Source organism: Dermacentor andersoni, chromosome 9 (assembly GCF_023375885.2).
Source record: "Dermacentor andersoni chromosome 9, qqDerAnde1_hic_scaffold, whole genome shotgun sequence".
NCBI classification, from domain to species: Eukaryota; Metazoa; Arthropoda; class Arachnida; order Ixodida; family Ixodidae; genus Dermacentor; species Dermacentor andersoni.
In genome coordinates, this window is record NC_092822.1 from 136459931 (window position 1) to 136480195 (window position 20265).

At 45.9% G+C, this 20265-nt stretch overlaps 1 protein-coding gene across 4 annotated transcripts in view; it reads right to left on the reverse strand.

The window, feature by feature from the left end:
* Positions 1 to 20265, reverse strand: part of LOC126529714 (uncharacterized) — a 181793-nt gene that overhangs the window by 104296 nt on the left and 57232 nt on the right. For all 4 annotated transcript variants that reach the window (XM_055070015.2, XM_055070016.2, XM_055070014.2 and 1 more), the window contains exon 3: positions 12353 to 12445. In XM_055070015.2, coding sequence (XP_054925990.1) covers positions 12353 to 12445 — 93 coding nt within the window. The remainder of the gene's footprint in view (positions 1 to 12352; positions 12446 to 20265) is intronic.

Here is a 20265-nt window from a genome sequence, read left to right on the forward strand (position 1 = left end):
CGCTTGCAATGCGATGTTGGTTTTGAGGAAAGTGGTTAGTCCATGAGTTCCGAAACGTCCCTTCACTGATGAGCGAGTAGGCAGTGTGAGAAATGCTCGTGGACCCAGGGGCTCAGCACACAGTGAGAAGGACATGAAGAACAGACATCCTCTTTATCCCCTGCATGTCTGGTTAGCCTTTACACACACACACTTAAACACAAGAGTACATAAAACATTTAAACAAACCAAGCGCAGGCTCTGTGGTTCTATTCTATCCACCCGTGTCTATGTGATAAAGTTCGCTGTCTTGAAGCGTCCGCTCTCAGCCGATAAGTGACAAACCCACACGCGGTACTACAGTGGTGCAGTCACGGTACGCCAAATGACTGCAGCCGTATCGCATGGTGGCGCTGCCCCAGCCTGGCACCAGGGCAGGGATAGGAAGGAGATGCTCACCCCTCTGGGCTCAAGTAGCATGACAGGCCCACTGGCAGTGAGCTCCCCGGACTCCTGCGAGTGGAACAGGACTAACAGCACGGCTGCCGGCCATGCGAACTGCAGCACTGTTCGGTTTTAGCAGCGGCTTTCAGACAGTACCGCAGGCAAAGCCACCAGGTCAGACCGTCAAGCGCCAGAGTCGTTCTCTGGTCCCAATCAGCCTCGGATGGTTGCCCGAGTGGTCCGCTAGCCAGTCGTGCATGCGCTGGCCCGGCTGTGCTTTCAGAATAGCACCAAGGTAGACCAGTAGACATCTCGACTGCCAATGGAACATGTCCTAACAGGTCATCGCCACCCATGCTCATTCTGCTGACCTGCCCAAATCTGAACCACAGTGCCCGCCCCCCTCGCATGCCACACCGCCAAGCACCATCACTTCCTCTTCGTCTACTATGTTTGTCCTGCAGACCTGTCGCCACTCCACTCATCACAGGCAGCTTCTGGATCAATCTTGAATGTGAGGGTTGTGCCTTTAACTTCTAACAAGACCATAAGCTTTTGGTCTTGGATTGGCGTCACAACGTATAAGTCATGCAATTTCATTTCTTGCAGTGGTCTTGAGATGCCCAATGTTTCAGACTGGCCTACAGCATGCAACCTGCGATGTGGAGGCTTGTTAGAAGCGAGATGTGTGCTTCACTATTTCCACTTTTTTTTCCTTCTTCTTTTTTACACAGGCTTTGTCAATGTGGTGTGGCCTACCTTTGTGCAGTAGTGGCATCTGGAAGTGCAGTATGGGCAGTTGTCCAGGCTATGCTGATCGTCTCAGCAGAAACAGAACCGTGTTGAGCACTTGTTCCAGTTGTTGGTTGCAGATGACTTGGCAGTGGCTCTGTTGATTTTGGTTTCCTCCCCTTTGATGGGTTTTTGGTGAACCTTGGCATTCTCTGCTCGCAATGCAATATCAAGGGCCTTTTGGAAAGCAAAGTCCTTCTCAGCAAACAATCCCTGCTCGACATTGTTGTCTTGGAGTTTGCAGACAAACCAGTTACGCAGCATGATGTCAAGCGGTAGCGTCTTTCCTGGTGATGGAGTCAAGTCCAACTGCGACTGTTCTGGCACCAGTGTTGAAGTTCCGAAATTACACTCAGTTGCCAGTTTTTTAGCACTGCTATGAAGGGTGCAATGCACTCACCTGGTAGCTGGTCGCGACGCTAAATGACACATCTGCTGTAGAGCTCGGAGGACTGAGGGTAGAAATGCTGGTGAAGGAGGGAGACAATATCCATAAACAGGGTGGTGCTTAGCTTTTCGGTGCCATTAACGCCTTCACTAAAGCTGGCTTGCCCAGAAAGAAGACCTTGTCTTTCTTTCTTCGATGTTTACCGCTGTTAATTAAATGGCTTTAACTTCATTTCGCCACCTTGCCCTGCTTTAGGACCATTTTCCTTTGATCCAGAACAGTTTACTTAGCCATTACATTTTTTTATTTTACTGTGCTTCTTTTAAACTGCACTACCTTCGGGAACCGCCGACATTTTAGACTGCACTATCTCCGGGATCCGGCCACATTTTCTTTTCTGCTGAGTAAAGCCACACGTCCTGGTGCGATCCTAGATGAGCACAGGTCAAACAAGCACATCTAGGTTATATTTCAACCTTTTTCACTAATTATGCATTGTTGCTGGTCTGTAGATAGCTCTACACTAACTTGGTGTGTCTGCTTCATTCCAAGCTTCATTTTAAGGCCTTTTTCGTTGTCCTACACGCACTATGATTAAAATTGTCTAATTTGATTAAATGAAAGTGGTTAGGTGCCTAAACCCAACAAACCCCAAATTGACCTGAATTTGCCAGAGAAGACCTTGTCTAAGTTGTCTTCAAGAACTGGTGGAGACACCGAAGGTCTTCAAGTACTGTGTTATCTAGTGGAAGCCTACAAAGCATTTGCAGGGAAGCAGATGCATTAGAACTTGTAACGAGTTGGATTTTTTATTTTTCATACAAATGAACAAAGCAACTGCCCACTTTGTTTTGCTGACCCAGGCCCAGCAAACATAACGGATGGCAATTTGCAGCCATATATAATAACATGCATCTATACGCACACGAACGTGGAGCTTAAGTTGCAGTTGAGTTTTCACATTCGCTGCCATAAGACCTATTATATAGAACCCTCTGGAACCACTCTCAGAGCAGATATGGTGCGATTTTTGCCAAAATCGGGCTCTTATAGTCACGTGTAGGAGATACTGCAATTCGTAGCAGTTTTGGAGCAATATAGTAGCAGATCCACCACTGATTAGCCTGGCTACATGCAGTGTGTGGAAATTCTTTGCCTAGCGACGGATCTTATATTTTTTAGAAAACTTGTAGCTGCCAAGCAGGATACATTGCAACCTAAATAAAGAGTTCTAAAATACATAATAAGTGCCAATGTATTTATTGCACATTTTAAGGACAGATATGTCAGCAGTGGTGCTAGTATTATCATTTATTCCAAGCAGACATGATTTCACTACTGCTTGGCTTCAATATTGCTGTTGCAATACGTGACCTCTTAAAGTGAATAATTAAAAGGTTAATTAGAGAATCTTTCCAACTAGCTACTCGGACACAGCAACTTTTTGTGTAGGTGACTTCCACCTCTTTTAGAATTGCATCTTACAGATAGAAAAATGCTATCTGTCACAGGCAATGTAAAAAAAAAAGAAAGCAGCAGGCGGTATAGTTTTCTTTTCAGAATACTGGTAACATATCGCTCATTAAGAATGCATACTCCAAGCCATTTTAAGCAAGGAATGCTTTTAACTCCTGTTGTCAGCGACCTTCAAGTGACCTTGAGCCAAAAGCCAGAGCCATCATCCGAGCACGGAAACGAGAACATCCGGGCGAGTTGCGAGAACAAAACGAGATCCCCCCACCAGGGTGTCTACCGAGTTGACATTTCCAAATTCCCTGAGTTTTCCAGGTTTTCCCTGAGTGCTTTTGCACATTTCCCTGAGTGATGCAGAACTATGTTTTATTTCAAGACGGGCTGAAACCATATCGCCTGATGCTGTCACTCTCTAGTAAGCACATGAAAAAAATAAAAAAGCGACTTAATCCAATTTGAATACTAAGGAGCAGTGGTTATGTTATTCAAAAAGAGAATAGAAGACAGGGGTTAGTAAAATCCACAGCAAATAAAGTGTCTTCGAAAAAAATTTCAAATGAAGTCGGACATTCACAAATAAAAATAAAAAGGAGATGCATCATCATCATCATCATCAGCCTAGTTACGCCCACTGCAGGGCAAAGGCCTCTCCCATACTTCTCCAACTGCCCCGGTCATGTACTAATTGTGGCCATGTTGTCCCTGCAAACGTCTTAATGTCATCTGCCCACCTAACTTTCTGCCGCCCCCTGCTACGCTTCCCTTCTCTTGGAATCCAGTCCGTAGCTCTTAGTGACCATCGGTTATCTTCCCTCCTCATTACATGTCCGGCCCATGCCCATTTCTTTTTCTTGATTTCAACTAAGATGTCGTTTACCCGCGTTTGTTGCCTCACCCAATCTGCTCTTTTCTTATCCCTTAACGTTACACCCATCATTCTTCTTTCCATAGCTCGTTGCGTCGTTCTCAATTTCAGCAGAACCCTTTTCGTAAGCCTCCAGGTTTCTGCCCCATATGTGAGTACTGGTAACACACAGCTGTTGTACACTTTCCTTTTGAGGGATAGTGGCAACCTACTGTTCATGATTTGAGAATGCCTGCCAAACGCACCCCAACCCATTCTTATTCTTCTGGTTATTTCAGTCTCATGATCCGGATCCGTGGTCACTACCTGCCCTAAGTAGATGTATTCCCTTACCACTTCCAGTGTTTCGCTACCTATCGTAAACTGCTGTTCTCTTCCGAGACTGTTAAACAGTACTTTAGTTTTCTGCAGATTAATTTTCAGACCCACCCTTCTGCTTTGCCTCTCCAGGTCAGTGAGCATGCATTGCAATTGGTCTCCTGAGTTACTAAGCAAGGCAATATCATCAGCGAATCGCAAGTTGCTAAGGTATTCTCCATCAACTTTTATCCCCAATTCTTCCCACTCCAGGCCTCTGAATACCTCCTGTAAACATGCTGTGAATAGCATTGGAGATATCGTATCTCCCTGTCTGACGCCTTTCTTTATAGGGATTTTGTTGCTTTCTTTGTGGAGGACTACGGTGGCTGTGGAGCCGCTATAGATATCTTCCAGTATTTTTACATATGGCTCATCTACACCCTGATTCCGTAATGCCTCCATGACTGCTGAGGTTTCGACTGAATCAAACGCTTTCTCGTAATCAATGAAAGCTATATATAAGGGTTGGTTATATTCTGCACATTTCTCTATCACTTGATTGATAGTGTGAATATGGTCTATTGTTGAGTAGCCTTTACGGAATCCTGCCTGGTCCTTTGGTTGACAGAAGTCTAAGGTGTTCCTGATTCTATTTGCGATTACCTTAGTAAATACTTTGTAGGCAACGGACAGTAAGCTGATCGGTCTATAATTTTTCAAGTCTTTGGCGTCCCCTTTCTTATGGATTAGGATTATGTTAGCGTTCTTCCAAGATTCCGGCACGCTCGAGGTTATGAGGCATTGCGTATACAGGGTGGCCAGTTTCTCTAGAACAATCTGACCACCATCCTTCAACAAATCTGCTGTTACCTGATGCTCCCCAGCTGCCTTCCCCCTTTGCATAGCTCCTAAGGCTTTCTTTACTTCTTCTGGCGTTACCTGTGGGATTTCGAATTCCTCTAGGCTATTCTCTCTTCCACTATCGTCGTGGGTGCCACTGGTACTGTATAAATCTCTATAGAACTCCTCAGCCACTTGAACTATCTCGTCCATATTAGTAACGATATTGCCGGCTTTGTCTCTTAACGCACACATCTGATTCTTGCCTATTCCTAGTTTCTTCTTCACTGTTTTTAGGCTTCCTCCTTTCCTGAGAGCCTGTTCAATTCTATCCATATTATAGTTCCTGATGTCCGCTGTCTTACGCTTGTTGATTAACTTAGAAAGTTCTGCCAGTTCTATTCTAGCTGTAGGATTAGAGGCTTTCATACATTGGCGTTTCTTGATCAGATCTTTCGTCTCCTGCGATAGCTTACTGGTTTCCTGTCTAACGGCGTTACCACCGACTTCTATTGCGCACTCCTTGATGATGCCCATGAGATTGTCGTTCATTGCTTCAACACTAAGGTCCTCTTCCTGAGTTAAAGCCGAATACCTGTTCTGTAGTTTGATCCGGAATTCCTCTAGTTTCCCTCTTACCGCTAACTCATTGATTGGCTTCTTGTGTACCAGTTTCTTTCGTTCCCTCCTCAAGTCTAGGCTAATTCGAGTTCTTACCATCCTGTGGTCACTGCAGCGTACCTTGCCGAGCACGTCTACATCTTGAATGATGCCAGGGTTCGCGCAGAGTATGAAGTCGATTTCATTTCTAGTCTCACCATTCGGGCTCCTCCACGTCCACTTTCGGCTAACCCGCTTGCGGAAAAAGGTATTCATTATACGCATATTATTCTGTTCTGCAAACTCTACTAATAATTCTCCTCTGCTATTCCTAGAGCCTATGCCATATTCCCCCACTGACTTGTCTCCAGCCTGCTTCTTGCCTACCCTGGCATTGAAGTCGCCCATCAGTATAGTGTATTTTGTTTTGACTTTACCCATCGCCGATTCCACGTCTTCATAAAAGCTTTCGACTTCCTGGTCATCATGACTAGATGTAGGAGCGTAGACCTGTACAACCTTCATTTTGCACCTCTTATTAAGTTTCACAACAAGACATGCCACCCTCTCGTTAATGCTATAGAATTCCTGTATGTTACCAGCTATTTCCTTATTAATCAGGAATCCGACTCCTAGTTCTCGTCTCTCCGCTAAGCCCCGGTAACACAGTACATGCCCGCTTTTTAGCACTGTATATGCTTCTTTTGTCCTCCTAACCTCACTGAGTCCTATTATATCCCATTTACTACCCTCTAATTCCTCCAATAACACTGCTAGACTCGCCTCACTAGATAGCGTTCTAACGTTAAACGTTGCCAGGTTCAGATTCCAATGGCGGCCTGTCCGGAGCCAGGTATTCTTAGCACCCTCTGCAGCGTCACAGATCTGACCGCCGCCGTGGTCAGTTGCTTCGCGGCTGCTGGGGACTGAGGGCCGGGGTTCGATTGTTGTATTCATATAGGAGGTTGTGGCCAAGTACTGCACCAGGGTGGCCAATCCTGCTCTGGTGAGAGAGTGCGTTACCGGTTCTGGTCACCGGGATCAGGCCGCACTCCAGGCCTGTTTGTGCAATTTTCTCAACACACGGTTTTTTTTTTTGTATTTTCCGGTGGAGAATAGCGCGGCACCGGGATTTGAATCACGGTCCTCTTGCACTGGAGACGGATACTCTACCGTCCCCGTAGGAGTTAAATTAAAAATTAATTTATGGGGTTTTACGTGACAAAACCACTTTCTGATTATGCACGCCGTAGTGGAGGACTCCGAAAATTTCGACCACCTGGGGTTCTTTAACGTGCACTTAATTCTAAGTACACGGGTGTTTTCGCATTTCGCCCCCATCGAAATGCGGCCGCCGTGGTCGGGGTCCGATCCCGCGACCTCGTGCTCAGCAGTCTAACACCATAACCACTGAGCAACCACGGCGGGTCCCGCAGGAGTTGTACGCCTCATTTAACCTACAGTGGTGCCCTACTTGGTCAGTCAAGGTGGACCAATCTGAGCTCGGTTATACCGCATGCATGGCACTCGGCTAGAGAACCTCGTATTTATGACCTGCACATGTGAGGCCTTACATATTTGAAGATATATATCTATTTTTTTTTTTAGGAGGGTTCCCGTACAGTGATAAAATAAAGGAAAAGACATTAAAAGAAAGAAAAAAAAGAAAGAAAAAGGGGGCGGAAAAAAAAAAAAAACGGAACATAACAGGTGATTTGAACTCGTGACCCTTCGATGTTCGATCTCATCTATGGGATCGCATTCGCGCGCTGTTTCTTTGTCTCTGCGTGTAGTACAGTTAAGAGAGCCAGTTTAAGGGCGGAGAAGAAGAAAGAAGAGAAAAGCAAAAACTGCAGCGCCGTGGTTTTAAAGCGCACCCGTGGTAGAGAAACGGAATGCGATATAAGCGTGCGTAGCCATGATACGCACACGACAAACTGCCTTAAAATATTTAGACTTGAGGGAAAGCTTCGTTAGCAAACGATAGCACGGCAATCAGCACTCGAATATAATTATAACCCTAATACTAATTGTAAATATTCATCTCATCTATGGGATCTAATGCGCGCGCTGTTTCTTTGTCTCTGCGTGTAGTAGTTGAGAGAGCCAGTTTAAGGGCAGAGTAGTTGGAAGGCATACTTTCTAGGAAAAATGGCCGCTCAAGGAGAAGAGCGAACTCGAGCGGCTTTAGAGGCTAGGAAAACTGCCTTAAAATATTTAGACTTGAGGGAAAGCTTCGTTAACAAACTATAACACGGCAATCAGCACTCGAATACGACGAGAGAAATTACTGAGACGTGGAAAATTCCCTTGAAAAAAATCTGGTTTGCTAGACAAATGCTCGTATGTATTGAACCTCTCAAAAGATGAGGGGTGAAATATGCGCTCACCGAGAGGGCATCTTCAGCGCGAGACATCCACAAGGCACCTTACAGAGATGTGGAGAGCTTCGCGGCCGGAACGAAGCATCCCTTCTCCGCCGGCCAAGAGGGGGAAACGTGCTTTCCGATCGCTCAAGGTTGCGCGGACAACGCATAGCTCTAGCGTCTAGGAAAAGCTTAACCAGGTGCGATGGCGGCACGCATAGCGTGGGAAGCTAGCCGCCAGAATAACTATACCAAGGACTGCTGCTGATGAGGGCGAAGTACCTTCGTGTAATTATAATAACCCTAATAGGACTACTTTCGAAAAAAAAAAAAGGAAACGGCCCAGAGGGCTATACTACGAGAGCTATGACTGATAGTTTTCTATATATATATATATATATATATATATATATATATATATATATATTCATCTCATCTATGGGATCGCATTCGCGCGCTGTTTCTTTGTCTCTGCGTGTAGTACAGTTAAGAGAGCCAGTTTAAGGGCGGAGAAGAAGAAAGAAGAGAAAAGCAAAAACTGCAGCGCCGTGGTTTTAAAGCGCACCCGTGGTAGAGAAACGGAATGCGATATAAGCGTGCGTAGCCATGATACGCACACGACAAACTGCCTTAAAATATTTAGACTTGAGGGAAAGCTTCGTTAGCAAACGATAGCACGGCAATCAGCACTCGAATATAATTATAACCCTAATACTAATTGTAAATATTCATCTCATCTATGGGATCCAATGCGCGCGCTGTTTCTTTGTCTCTGCGTGTAGTAGTTGAGAGAGCCAGTTTAAGGGCAGAGTAGTTGGAAGGCATACTTTCTAGGAAAAATGGCCGCTCAAGGAGAAGAGCGAACTCGAGCGGCTTTAGAGGCTAGGAAAACTGCCTTAAAATATTTAGACTTGAGGGAAAGCTTCGTTAACAAACTATAACACGGCAATCAGCACTCGAATACGACAAGAGAAATTACTGAGACGTGGAAAATTCCCTTGAAAAAAATCTGGTTTGCTAGACAAATGCTCGTATGTATTGAACCTCTCAAAAGATGAGGGGTGAAATATGCGCTCACCGAGAGGGCATCTTCAGCGCGAGACATCCACAAGGCACCTTACAGAGATGTGGAGAGCTTCGCGGCCGGAACGAAGCATCCCTTCTCCGCCGGCCAAGAGGGGGAAACGTGCTTTCCGATCGCTCAAGGTTGCGCGGACAACGCATAGCTCTAGCGTCTAGGAAAAGCTTAACCAGGTGCGATGGCGGCACGCATAGCGTGGGAAGCTAGCCGCCAGAATAACTATACCAAGGACTGCTGCTGATGAGGGCGAAGTACCTTCGTGTAATTATAATAACCCTAATAGGACTACTTTCGAAAAAAAAAAGGAAACGGCCCAGAGGGCTATACTACGAGAGCTATGACTGATAGTTTTCTATATATATATATATATATATATATATATATTCATCTCATCTATGGGATCGCATTCGCGCGCTGTTTCTTTGTCTCTGCGTGTAGTACAGTTAAGAGAGCCAGTTTAAGGGCGGAGAAGAAGAAAGAAGAGAAAAGCAAAAACTGCAGCGCCGTGGTTTTAAAGCGCACCCGTGGTAGAGAAACGGAATGCGATATAAGCGTGCGTAGCCATGATACGCACACGACAAACTGCCTTAAAATATTTAGACTTGAGGGAAAGCTTCGTTAGCAAACAATAGCACGGCAATCAGCACTCGAATAGGAGATGCACATAGAAGCAAATATATACGAATATGAGCTATTTCTATCAACTGATAGCAAGCTCAGTGGTATGAGGCCCGAACTCTGTCACAATTGATATTCTCTCTCAACCGCTCGTAAGTCAACCTCAACTGCCCTGACATACTCTCAGCCCGCGCACGACGCCTGAGTGTTGTGTTTCACTGCTTTAAAGAGTTTATATTGGTTTGGATGGGGAACACCTGCATCTCGGCAACAGCCAAAATTTTTTTTTTGAGCTCAAGCTTCTTCAAAGCGGTGGCAGCAAGCTTCCTTTCCCGTTTATTCCTCAATGCGTACATCATTTCTGTTCTTGTTATCCTCCTGCCACTTGTTCGCCCCAAGGACCATTTGAAGCATCTTGGTCAGTTGCACAGTCCACGACCGATTTTTAGAACTCCCTAGGGGTCGGGAAAACCTTCGAAAAATCGGCCAGTTGGAAAAAAATAAATGCGTGTCATTTACTGCCCTTAGGGGCTCAAACCGCGACAGGCACGTTCGAAAACGCTCTAAAGGCCTGTCGGTACACATATTAGGCATATCGGCGCTCGTACTGTGACAGGAAATACCGGGTGCACGTGTGCATAATTAAGGAATGCATACTGTGTTCCGTGGCAATAGCCCCTTCCCACGCTTGTTATGCTTCACTGCAATACTTTTGCGTATGCTTCACCATGTAAAATTTCTGTACGGAGGCGAAGCTGACTTTCGGGAACCGACATTATGCAACGCACCGTGTTTTCTAAGTTCCTAAGCCAATAGCGAGGACCACAAATGCGGAGTCCGTGCCATTGCTGACAGCAGCTTATTTGGTGAATAATGAACTCGGCACCCAACGGCAAGAAGCTTCATAGCGAACGTCGAAGCAGCTAGGCCTAGCGTTGCCGCAGTGGTCGGCTGCCAGCGGATCTGCGTGCGAGAGTGCCGGTTCGAGGTGGCGAAGTAATCAAAACGGCAGCAGTGGTGCCTTTGATTATTGCCGTTTCGGACCAGCGGTCACGGCAAAACGTCCGGATAATCGGACGGCGAAGAGTTCTTGCGTCCGAAATTTCACACGTTCTGATACGTTACTGGCGGTGCCGCGAAGCCGTCCAAATTATCGGGAATCCGGAAAGTCGGTCGTTGACTGCACACTGGCAACTCCTCCAGCCGACGACAGCGCGTCAAAGACGATTCATTACGATACCTGTCTGTTGCTCGAGCCAGCATTACCGTGACTTTCAACCCTTTCAATAAAATTGCCGCTAATTTTCCCTGATAGAGGCCCCAATTCCCTGAGTTTTCCCTGACTTTTTCCAGACTACTCAAAATCCCTGAGAATTCCCGGTTTTCCCGGTTTTCCCGGTTGGTAGACACCCTGCCCACCCTATGTACAGGACAGGACCCCATTACCTACTCTAGTTATTCACGAACAACTTACAAAAAATATTGCTTCTGAATTCTTCCTAATGTTTGTTCACAATATCATTCAAGCTGTGACTTCTAGTACGCTGAAGTTTTATTTGTCATTTCCAATACCAACATTTCAAAAGGCAAATACAGGACACTATACCCTTGACTGTCATCTTTTGGCACTGAGACTGAGCTGCCTGTGCGCTTTTCAACGCCATTGGTCCGTGAGGCCTGCAGTGCGTCCGGTACACCAGCAGTGCCGGTAGCGTCCAGCAGCACCCAAGCTCGTAGCATTTGGCGCACCGCTGATGGCTGTTTGACCGAGACGCGATTTGAAATGAGGTTCTGTCTGTGACAGGAAACTACTATGCCCATATGGACCAGTGCACAGTATGGCGTGGTGCAGTGTAGTGGGGTGTGCCATTGCGAACATGCACTACACCTATTTCAAGATTGTGGCTAGTATCATCTCCAACCAGTCTGCTTTGCCGGTTGCTATTTCATGCTTACATCTAGTCTCAATTATGGGAGAGTCATTAATTTTTTAATTGCCTAATGATCCCTTTCATGATCCGGTTCTCTCCTTGGCCATATCCAAAATTACAAACATTTCCTCACTCCCGGGTCAACCCTACACCGGCCAATTTCCTGGTATAATCACACTATATAATTTTTAATGAAATTCTCATTTCCTTGGCGTCCAAACAACTAAGTTAACAGACTGCCATTTTATCGCTTGGAACATCAAGTGTACTTCCCGGAACCATACAATTTCAAGTAAAATGCTGCCAGAACATCTTCTTATCATCATGAAAATATGATGCAGAAGTAATCTTTCACGAGTTTTATAAACTTTTCATGGTAGTAGTAGTTCATGAAGTATAGTGGTTGTTATTAACTAGTTTATTTTTATAACGGCATCTGTTCTCTCATCCTTGCAGCCCTTTATCACACAGTATCGTCTATTGCCTTACACTAAAAAACATGAATAAAATGAAATAAGCGAAATGTGAGCAAAGAAGGAATCAGTAGGGCATTGATGAAATAGATACTATAATAAATTAAAATTTACCCCTAACAGTAACTTAGGCATGCTCCATTCTACAAGCAGATTTTGTCTTCTTTCGCAAATAAATATTGAATAAAGATTGAAACATTACCCCTGACCCTTGAGCTACAGCTTCCAGGTTTCCCTGCAGAGCACCTGTGGCTTTAATGGAACCATCCTCCACGTTGAGCGTCACAGAATTCGCCTGCAAACATTAAAACAAATCGAGCTAGTATACACCAACATGCATGAGCAAACAAAGTCAGTGGCCATGGATTATTTTGTAGATACAATTAGAAGTTTCACAAAAGTAGCAGCACACATTTACAGAAATGCACATCTTCCAGCTCTCACTTGTTAGTCATGTGCTCTGCTGACATTTTTCAAAATGTGGTTGACAAGATCATAACATTCTGTAGTGACACTGAGAACAACCCTGGTGCCAATAGGTGCAAATGTTGATACCAAGGTTCCCAGAGGCTCCAAATCTGATTGGCAGAATCAAGTACTGCCAAAGTTGGCAAAAGTGGAAAAGTTGATGGTGGCAAAATTGTTTTTACTCCTCGTGCTGGCGTAATTTCCCACTTGTGAAAGACAAATCAGGAGGGTCATGGCAGTTCACTCGACACCCCTCGCCCCTTTCCTTCTCCACCCGCTATATGAGCAAATGTTTGCACACAAATATGTCAGTGCACTAGTGACATGACACATCACAAAAACTTCACTTCGGCCTAGTTGGTATTTACTGCATATCATATGCATGACACATCACGCCCACCGTGTAAATCCAAAACTAGTCCTATGACAGGTTGCTTGAAGCTACAAAAAGAGACCGAAGTGCATCTATGAACAGCGTCGGGAATGAGAGGCTGCCGTACAGTGTGTCGCAAAGATGGTGGCTGTGAGCGAATTTGTTGCCATGGCATTAAAAAAGTTCAATAATTTACAAATATTTTACATAGTCTTATTGTCTAATTATCAGTTAGCCTCATTATAGTCATGTGCCTGTCATGTGTTGTCATAAATATGACCAACCCTTCTAACTAGATGCCTGTTGCTTCCTTTCCCATTGGAGGCACCATGCCGCACATTGCAAGCCGCCACTGCAGGATAGCACTTGCAACTGTACCACTGGACTTTCTCTGGCAGAGAGCACACTTTCTGCAAGGTGAAATTATGTTATTTAGCACTTTTTCAGCACACCGCACACCTTATCTTTTATCATATTGTTCTTGTAATGGAAGACATTCTACAGTGATAAGCTGTGCGAACGAGGAAATAGCAGGAGTGCTATGTGCTGAAACCTGCATCATAATGAGCAGACGTCGTCTGCTGGAGTTTTACCGGCAGCACAGTGGCTTCAGTGGCACAGCCACAGGTGTGTTCCAAGCGTGCTCCGAGAGGGTTCTAGTGACACTCCCAAGTAGCAAGGAGGGAATTTCAGCTTCCAGACATCTAGATTAAAGAAGGCACTGGTGCGACAAGCAAACATGCTTAAGCATGTTGCAGCCTTGACACAGTGACACTTCATTTCCCTCTCGCATGACGTCTGCAGTGGTGTCCAGTTGTCGGCAGGCGCTGCTTTTCAGGGTATGTTGGTGGTCTGTTTTTGTGCTTTCTCCTTTCTGTGTGCCGGTAATGAGCCCTTCACATGGGCCGCAGGACCCGATGCACGAGTTCGACAGTACCCTTCAAGGCATGTCGGGAGTGTTTCATGCCAGAATAGTATTAAGCTGAGCTAGTTGGTGGATTGCTAAGACAAGTTTGAACATCTGAATTGCAACACAAAACAAAGGGAGATAGACAAGCTACATTCTTGTCTGTCTTCCTTTGTTCCGTGTTTCAGTTCAGCTGCTCATACTCGCCTTGGTCTGGTACTGCACTTCTCGCAGTCCGCAGGTCCTGTGCACAATGACACAATTGATAGGGGTGCTCAATGTTGTGAGACAGTCCCTATTCGTGCATTGCTTTTGTTCTGTCTGCCGGTGGAAGTATTTTGTATTAAAGGGCCCCTGAAACGGTTTGGACAAATTTTGTAGACGCGTAGGGTACAGCTTAAGTAGAACATTCGCACCACAATTTAAGTGAAGTGTTAGGTATTAATGGAGCTACAAGCGATTATAAGTTACCCTCCTCCCTAGCCATCCTCTTCCTCCTCAACTCGTTCGCCGAGCGGACGGGGCTAAGCTCCGCCTTCACTGGTTCTGCGTCACGATGCGACGTCACATCGTCCACTTCCAGTTGTTTTGAAGCCCGCCCCCGCCTGCGCGAAACGTGTGTGCTAGCGGCTTGGCCGTCAACCCCCAGCGAGAGCTATAGAACCAGCGTGCGTTGCGAGCATTCTGTCATAGCACTGAACGTGTCTGGTATTCCGGTAATCACACACTAGCAGAACGTTTCGACGGAACGGTGAAGGCATAAGCTCAAGCTGATGAAGGAACTTTAGCGTAGACGTACGTGAGTTGCCTGATCGGTCTCCACGGTCCAGCCACCCGTTGGCGCAGAGCTTAACCTGCCAAAGAAAGAGCTAATATTGCTCTAATCAAGTGTAAAAGATTTTAAACATTTACAAAAAAAAACAATGTGTTAACGATTTCACTCCTGCGAAAAATTTACACCAGCAGCAAAGAAGGATACATTTTGTTACTGCTACTGTGTGTGGTTGAGCTCTATGCCACCAAGTGGCTGTACCATGCAGACCATTCACATTTGCGCTTCTGTTCATCCCCTGAAACGACACGCAAGGGGACACGGCCAGGCCTTGTCCCCTTGCGCTTGCATTTACCCTAATACTGGACTCGCGAAATGCTATTGCGTTAGTAATCTTCCAGTGTAAAGTGACGGCCACAATCGCGCAAATCCTGGCACCCATCGGATAGCGGCTGTTCAATGTGCTGCAGCCAGTCCGCTCGTCTACTGGCTTGCAGAAGGACACGATATTGCAGCTTGACATATTGCCAGTCGCTACGTTTGCAGTCTACAATGCAACAAAGTCGAATCATAGCGCTCGTGAAAAGACAGACCGACACTGACTGCGGAGCTCTCGTCAAAGACGGAGCACATTGTAACACAAGCAGACGACACTTGCTGTGTGCCGGAAGTGCTTAACTGTACTGAAAAATTGTTCTTGTGCATTCTCTTTATGTTACTTTCTTTTTATAAAAACAAATTAACTAGCATTCAAACTATTACAAACATCATTTGCTTACCATAAAGTTGGAAAAATTATGGATCATGCCCCCTGGTCAGCCAATCGGATAGCTCGCCCCACTGACGTCATATGGGCGATTTTCGTCAAATGGGTAGGGGTGGCTTAAAATTCTGCCGAGCAGTGTGCTGCAATCGGCAGCGATGTGCATTTTTAAAACCTTATAATAAATTACACGCTTTACGCGGAGCACTTAGATGTGTCAATTAATGATCAGAAGGACCTACTCTAACGACTCAGTATGTTTGTAGAAAATTGTCAAAATTGTTTCAGGGTCCCTTTAAGGGCTGTCCGTAGATCAAGTGATTTTTTTGGCCAGTTTTGTTACTGCTGCGTACGCTTATATAGCTCCTGTGTAGAGCACCCAGTATTACCCCTTGTATCATTTGTAGGCACAAGCCATGTACTTCCAGGTGTTGCTGAACAGTCAATACTTTTGCACATTATATTGTAACATAGATTGGAGACGGAGTCTTGCAAAATATGCGCTTCTCTTTAATGGCGGGCCAGAACAAGAGCGTGCAGCTTACGCACTTCATCGTCTTTCGTGGCACCGACCTTTGCACGTCGTCTTTCGTGGCGCCGACCTTTGCGAGCGCCGTCCTGCAGTGCGGGAGCCCCACATCTTTGTGTCAATATAAAGCTTCACTGTACACTACTGCTTACAAGGACAACTTTCATTGTCAGCGCCACTATATAAGTATTTGCCTTGGATTTGCTTCCACGGTGGAGGATCTGCCATAGTCGTGGATTTCTACTACAGGATTTTAACCTAGTCAGAGAATTTAGAGAAGCTAAAATGTAATTACTTTAGGCATCTTAAGCTACTTTGTATGTCTTACCCATGCATTAAGAAATGCGCTTTAAAGGGACACTAAAGCGAAACAACAAATCAGTTTAGACTAATAAAGCATTGTTTGAGGACACTGCAGGCAGTCATTTCAAAATAATAGTTTGATTATTAGACTAGAAAATGAAGGTCGAAATACCAGTACAGTGAACTCTCACTTTAGTGTACTTCAAGGGACCGAAGGAAATCGTTCACTTAACTGAAAGTTCACTAAACTGAATATTCACTAGACCAACATAAGACATGGCATACAGAGTGAAAAGTTTGAAGTGAAATTCATGCAGCAAAAGAAATGGCATCCATAGTGTTAGGAATGTGTGAAATGGAATTTGTACATATCAACAAGTACAAGGTTCATAACAGTTATAATGCTGCCTTTCTCACTCAGAAAAAAAAAAATCTGTAATCTTCTTCTGCACTTGTACTTTTAAAGCACAGGAAGTAACAAACTGTCCAAAGAGCCAATGTTCTTGTACACTTCTTCTGGCACAGCTTGCTGTTGAGACACAAAGTCTTTCAACTTTCCGATGTACCCTACAACCTTGAAACTGGCTCGGCAGTTGCCTTTTCTTCGTCGCACTCTTCTTCTTCAGGACAAACACTGGAAACAATCTCCAGATCCATCTGTCCAGCACAGGTAATCAGTGCACTGTTACACTGTGCATAGTCTTCAAACGAAGTATCTGATCGTAATTGATAAGTTAAGATCAGATAACTGAGTAAGTAACTGATCGTAAAAATAAGCCTTGGTCCATTAAACGAGTTCAAAAAGAGTTCATTAAACTGAAATATTGACTTCCGAAATTCGTTCAAGTGAAACATTTTTGCATAGAATCTATAAGAAAACTGCCGGGGATTTTTAAAAAGTTCGTTATTCTGAAATATTCAATAAACCGACGTTCGTACAACTGAGAGTTTACTGTATTTTAATTTCGCGCCTAAACCCCTAAGCCGCTATGTCAGTGTGACGTCAGGGATTCCAAAGTATGTTTTCGCATTTGGGCCGCGTTGGCTGAGTAAAGGTTCCCGAAACTTGCCATGTTGAATATTTGGTTCCTTTAGAACACAAAGTAGTCAATCTGTACCGCTATATAATTACGTAGGCCTAGATGATGCCATCAAAATCCATGATGTCACAGCGACCAGGTGAGGGAAGTTCAAGGAGGCGTCGCCACCCGTCTTTCGTTCTTGCGCCTTTTCTTGCTTGCCAAGCATCTTATTGTGGTAAGAGTGGTGCTTTTGCTGTCATAGAAAGGTAATTTACTGATCCAGAAGAAATCATTTTTCTCTTTAGTGTCCCTTTAACTAGAAGCCCATGCTTGACATGGTAAAGATAATACCCTACACGAACACACACAAGAAAAAGTGATGAGCATATTGGGCACATTCAAGCCTGGTGTTATATTGTTACGCGAATGAAGGATTATGACTGGAGACTATTTACAAAGCATATTTACAAAGAATAATGCAGTGCTGACCAGTTCAGCCAACAGCTCGAGAGCCAGAGAGCATTCGTCGTCTTCGTCGAAGCGCCCGCGAGCATCGGCCACAAGAAACACGCAATATGCATGTATCATTACCCTCGCCGGCAGAAGCACCATCCCGTGCCGTCTAAATACCAGTGATAACCGGACAGTAATATGGCTAGAGGCGTGCGACATGCACAACGTCAGAGGAATTTGGGACAGATGAAGCACTGGTGCTGACTGGGGTGATTTCGTAGGTAACTGGAGTCACGGCCTGCAGCACTCGATGTGGGCGGCCTGTGTACCGAGACAGGAGTTTTTCTGACAGGCCAACGTGACGAGTCGGGGACCACAGGAGTACCAGAGATCCAGGCGAAAAGTGAACGTATCTGTGTTGGCGATTGTACAAGCGCCGTTGCTTCTCTTAAGAGGTCAGGAGGCGAGCGCGGGCAATTTCGTATGCTCGGGCTGCCCTAGTGTTGCATCAAATGCATACTCGCAGGTCTCTGCTGCGGTGGATGGAAAGGATGCGTCCAGTGGCAATGTGGGTTCTCAGCTGAATAGCAGAAAGAACAGGGAATAACCGGTAGTGTCGTGACTTGAAGAATTATAAGCAAAAGTGACATAGGGTAGGGCAAGGTCCCAATCAGTATGGTCGGACGAGACGTACTTTGCAAGCATGTCTGTTAGGGTATGCTTCAGACGATCAGTGAGACCTTTGGTCTGTGAATGGTAAACCGTAGTCAGCTTGCGCTTGGTGGAGCAGGAGTGCAGGATGTTGGCGATGACTTGAGAAAGAAATGTCCGACCATGGTCTGTGAGCAGTTGGTGTGGAACACCATGCTGCAGAATCACGTCGCATAAAACGAAATCAGCGACATCTGTGGTGCAGCTTGTTGGAAGCGCTCTGGTGATGGTGTAGCGCATGGCCACAGTGACCCACTTGTTGCTAGACGTGGAGAGAGGGAAAGGGCCAAGTAAGTAGAAGCCAACGCAAAAGAACAGCTCCAAAGGAATGTCAAGCGGTTGAAGGCACCCAGCAGGGAGTATCGATGGTATTTTTGGCGCTGGCATTTTTCGCACGCTGCAACGCATTTCCGGACGGAGCAGGCAAGGCTTAGCCAAAAAAAGTGTTGGCAAATCCGGTCGTAGGTGGGGGAGACGCCAAGGTGGCCTGCTGTTGGTAAATTGTGAAGTTCTTGGAGAACAGCTGACCCGAGGTGCTTAGGAATGACAAGGAGTAGGGCAGGACCATAGGGGCCTACATTGTGGCGGTATAATGCACCATCCTAGAGAGCAAACAGGTGAAGGGACGAGTGAATGAGTGAGTGAAAAACTTTATTAGCTCTAGCTTCGCTGGTCTTCTGTCGCCCTAGATGGCTTCGTCCATCTTCTAGCACAACGGTCAGTTGCCCTTAGTCCAGGGCTCCGCTGGATGCTGCTGCCAGTTGTGCTCGCCGAATCAGACCTTGGTCGACCTGGCAATCGCTGGAGAGCACTCCCTCCCATTGCTCCGCACTCGGGTTTGGTATAACGGGTACCACGTCTATCTTCTGGCATGCCGACGTTATGTGATACAGTGTGGGTGTTTCGTGGCACCAGGGGCATTTGTCATTGTATTGTGTGGGATAAATTTTGCTGAGTTCGTTTAGGTTCGGGTACGAGCCCGTTTGTAGCTGCCTCCACGCGACAGAGTCCTCTCTGTTAAGGGAGTTGTGCAGTGGTGGATACCGCTTTCTGCAGCCCTTGTAGTAATTTAGTATCGCCGAATAGTCTTGGGGTACAGGTTCGGTCTCCTCAAGGTCGCCTACATTGGATGCTCGGTAATAAGTGTACCCTCGAGCTATCCTGTCCGCCTCTTGGTTCCCTGCCACTCCCGTATGACCCGGCATCCATACTATCGTATGCCTAATTGGTTCTTTTTTTGTTTGTCGTTGTGTTATGTGGTCTCCGGAGCGGAGTACGCGGAGCGCTCCATGCCCTATTCTGCCGCGTAGGTATTTGCGGCACGCCGTTTGTGAGTCTGTAAGGATTGTTAGAGACCGTTTAAAGCGATATCCCTCTGCTGCCGCTAGAGCGACGGCCTCTTCTTCAGCCTCGACTATCGTACAGCCTTGTAGTGATGCGCTGGTGATCTCGCATAGGTTCGAATCAATCACCGTTGCTACCGCGTTGCTGTTGCTCTGCCCCGCTGCTCTGGCGCATGTGGCTGCGTCCACATATACCGTCGTTTCGTGGGGTGCTAGTGTCTTTTGTAGGTATTCAGCCCTCGCTTCTCTGCGTGCTTTGTGTAGGCTGGGGTCCATGTTCTGGGGTATGGGTTTTACTTTTAGTGCGTTGCGATACTCGTCCAGAATTGTTTCGGTCCTCTGTATCTCTTGAAGTTGATCGGCGCAGCCTAGTTTCTTCAGGAGCTCCCTGCCAGATGGGGTCTGCTGTAGTCTGCGCTGTTGGGAGACTAGTTGCGCCTCTTTCAATTCCTCGAAGGTGTTGTATAGTCC